Source organism: Babylonia areolata, chromosome 23, assembly GCF_041734735.1.
Source record: "Babylonia areolata isolate BAREFJ2019XMU chromosome 23, ASM4173473v1, whole genome shotgun sequence".
Lineage (NCBI taxonomy): Eukaryota > Metazoa > Mollusca > Gastropoda > Neogastropoda > Buccinidae > Babylonia > Babylonia areolata.
The window spans coordinates 29297108-29300303 of record NC_134898.1 but is presented as its reverse complement, the minus strand read 5'-3'; the positions used below and the strand labels follow the sequence as shown (position 1 = coordinate 29300303).

At 40.4% G+C, this 3196-nt stretch overlaps 1 protein-coding gene across 1 annotated transcript in view; it reads left to right on the top strand.

Moving 5' to 3' along the window:
* The first annotated feature begins 2106 nt into the window (after positions 1-2106).
* Positions 2107-3196, top strand: part of LOC143297954 (allograft inflammatory factor 1-like) — a 21002-nt gene continuing 19912 nt past the window's right edge. Inside the window, exon 1 of the mRNA XM_076610573.1 lies at positions 2107-2319. Within this exon, the coding sequence (XP_076466688.1) occupies positions 2289-2319 (31 nt within the window). The 5' untranslated portion in view covers positions 2107-2288. The remainder of the gene's footprint in view (positions 2320-3196) is intronic.

Sequence of the window (3196 nt, the reverse complement as noted above, 5' to 3'; positions counted from 1 at the left end):
CATTTGCTCAAGGTGGCGTATCAGCATTGGGACAAATCCATGATTTTAGACACTTCACCACATCTGCTAAGCAGATGCCTGACCAGCAGGGTAACCCAACGCACTTAGGCAGGCCTTGAGGGAAAATAAAATAAAACAAAATAAAAACATAGATGAATAAATAGATAGAAAAGACAACACCTTCAGTAACAACTAATATTGCTAGGGTTATCTGTTTACTTCCACCTCAGGGAAGTGAAACCAGTACACAACTGATCACATCATACTGTTGACCAAAAGAGAGCAACTGCCAAGCCCACCACATTTCACTTTGTTTGGTGTCTTCAGCAGTGAACCCATAAACTGTTTGCAGTCCAAAAGATGTTGGCTGCTTTTTCAGAACTGTCAAGTAATGTGCATCCAGTGATGCCTTAATAGCATACAGATATGATGTATTACAAGGAGAAATTGTCTTTGCGTTGCCTGTATAAGAAGGGTTGTTCAAAGAATTTACGTTCTGGCTTGTACACCTTGTTTGTTTTGAGGATGCATAATCATAAGTGTATATATTAATAAAATGCTCTGAACAGATCATACCCAAATGTACAAACCCAATATTGTCACACTTCTCCATTTCCTTCATATTGAAAAAAAAACTCATCATTATTATCATCTTTGTTGCCAATAGCCCAGCCAACCACATTGGTTCATTTTAAGGCAGGAAAAAATTGAAACTTCTCACTCTCATTGCAGTGCACAGACATGAAGCATTGTTAGGAGAAATCATCATTTCACAAGCTCACAAGGTGTGCTGCTGTAAAACCTGCAGTGGTCCTCCAATGGCTTGGATTTGTCAGCAGCATAATTAGTTACTTTCTAAAAATGTTTTGTATGTCTTTTAGCCCAAACAGCCACTCACAGCCATGCCAGGGCTCATTTCTGTTACAAAAGAAAACTAAATAAACCACCACAAGTACTGAGTTGCTACTGATGGTGTTTTTTTTTGTTGGTTTTTTTTTGTTTTGTTTTGTTTTTTTCATTTATATAAAATATTTTCTTCAGTTTTCTTCAGGGTAAAAAACAATCACACAGCATAACCAATAAGCCTGCCATACTCTCATCACTATAAGGCATGTTGCTGTAAAATTTGCAGTAGTGTACCAGAGACAGACCATTGCACAATCATTGTTCCTAAAACTCAAGCTGACCACTCGGGGCCCAAACAGGCCTCATTTCTAAAACAGAAAGTAGAAAATTAGATTTGAATATTAATCCACCACACACATATTGTTTTAATTGTTTAAAGCGAAGTTAATTGAATTTCTGAGAAAAAGGTTTGGAGTGATTGTTGGAAGATAATAATAGTTAAATGCAAATATTCTAAAAATCTGGGAAGGATTTATGTGTATGTGAGAGAGAGAGAGAGAGAAGACTAAATTCTTTATTTCTGAGGATAACACATTTGAAAGCAATCATGCTTTTTCCCCATCCAGTCCCTGCTCTGTATAGGGTATATACTACATGATAATACAAGTATCAGTATCAGTTGCTCAAGGAGGCATCACTGCGTTTGGACAAAGCCATATACACTACACCACATCTGACCAGCAGCGTAACCCGACCCGCTTTGGCCTTGAGATAATACAAGACAAAAACATGCAAATAAATAACACCCTCCATACCCCCACCACACCTCCACACACTCAACACACATTCACACATAACTGTTACAGAATGCAAGATACATTCAAGACATGGAGAGAGAGTGTGTGTAGGTACAATTAAATGGCAAACACTGTAGCTGAGAGGATGATGCTAAAATCTGGCATGAGGCAATGTGGAACATCAACAACAGCATCCATGCAGCACAGTGATAACTGTCAGTAGACATATATCTGCTTTGTTTCTTCAGGGTGTAAATGTATTCTGTTCTTCATAATCGTTTGTGACCCTGCATTCCTCGTGGAACCCCCTGTCAGTCTGGTTACAGCTACGAGGAAAAATTTAACTGTTACATAAAGAAAAGCTCGTTCTATCCGGGGCACTTTTCAACAGGGGAGGTACACAGAACACAGTCACAACAGGAAATTGTCTGTCCGGAGCAGACGACCACTTGACGATGTTCAGCCGAGCTTGCTTTTCAGTTGGGCCAGCCAGCTTCCTCGCATTTTCACGAAAGCGACGGGCAGGAGTGGATGTTGTCTGGTCGGAAAAAAAGGAAGTTTTAAACTCAACACATCCTTGTTGTAGGAAAAAATCAACAGCGTCAGTTTGACAAGAAACCGTCCATTTTGTACAAAGTTTTCACCATGCCGACTTTCGACCCAACCGACAAACAAGGTAAGACACACAGAAAGCAAATAATTATTTCAAGGGAAAATGAAACAACATATAGTTAAATAGTTTTGCTGTGTTCAGATTTTTTTAAATATAGGTAATAATATTTATTATGACATACCTTGATGCAAACTTCACTATAAGCAATTTCGACAGTGACTTTGATATCGTTTTTGTTCGAACGTAGTGGGGTACAAGTTGGTTATGATGCAGGCCCTCCGTACGCCAGTGTGCGAATCATCAGTCACTTTCATGCATGACTGATCTAATACAGTTGCTGTGCTCAGTGAAGTGAATCCTGAAAATTCAGAAGTCAAGAAAAGGGGAACCCGTGGCTTTTATGGTTGGCCCAGTGTAGTTTTGTGTGTATATTTTGAAGATGGGTTTGAGAAGGGGTGCTAAACCACAACCTAGTGGATCGAGAGAGAGAGAGAGAGAGAGAACGTTTCGTGTGTAAAAGGCACACTGCGCGTATACTGAATGAGTGGGCGGTAATTACGACTTTGTGGCGAGAGAGCCTGCGAGTTGGCCGGACTTGGGTGTTGGTGACGACAATGATGTGTTGTTAGAGCATTTTTGGGGTTTAATTTGATTAATCTAGAAACATCTGCATGGCCATATAACTCAATCTGTACTGAGTCGTAACCCCCCGCCCCCGTCTCTCTCTCTCTCTCTCTCTCCCCGTTTGTGTCTCTCTCTGTTAGCGGCAGAGTAATCAACTTGATGATTGTGGCCGTCAAGTGGATGAGGAGAACTAGGCCTATGTTTATATAAAGCCTGAAAAGGACGTGCAGTTGCTGTTCAGATGCTCTGATGCACTGTTTGATGGCCGGGGTATTTTTCCAGGCTGCGTATACTGCATGCGTGATTTCGATTTGTA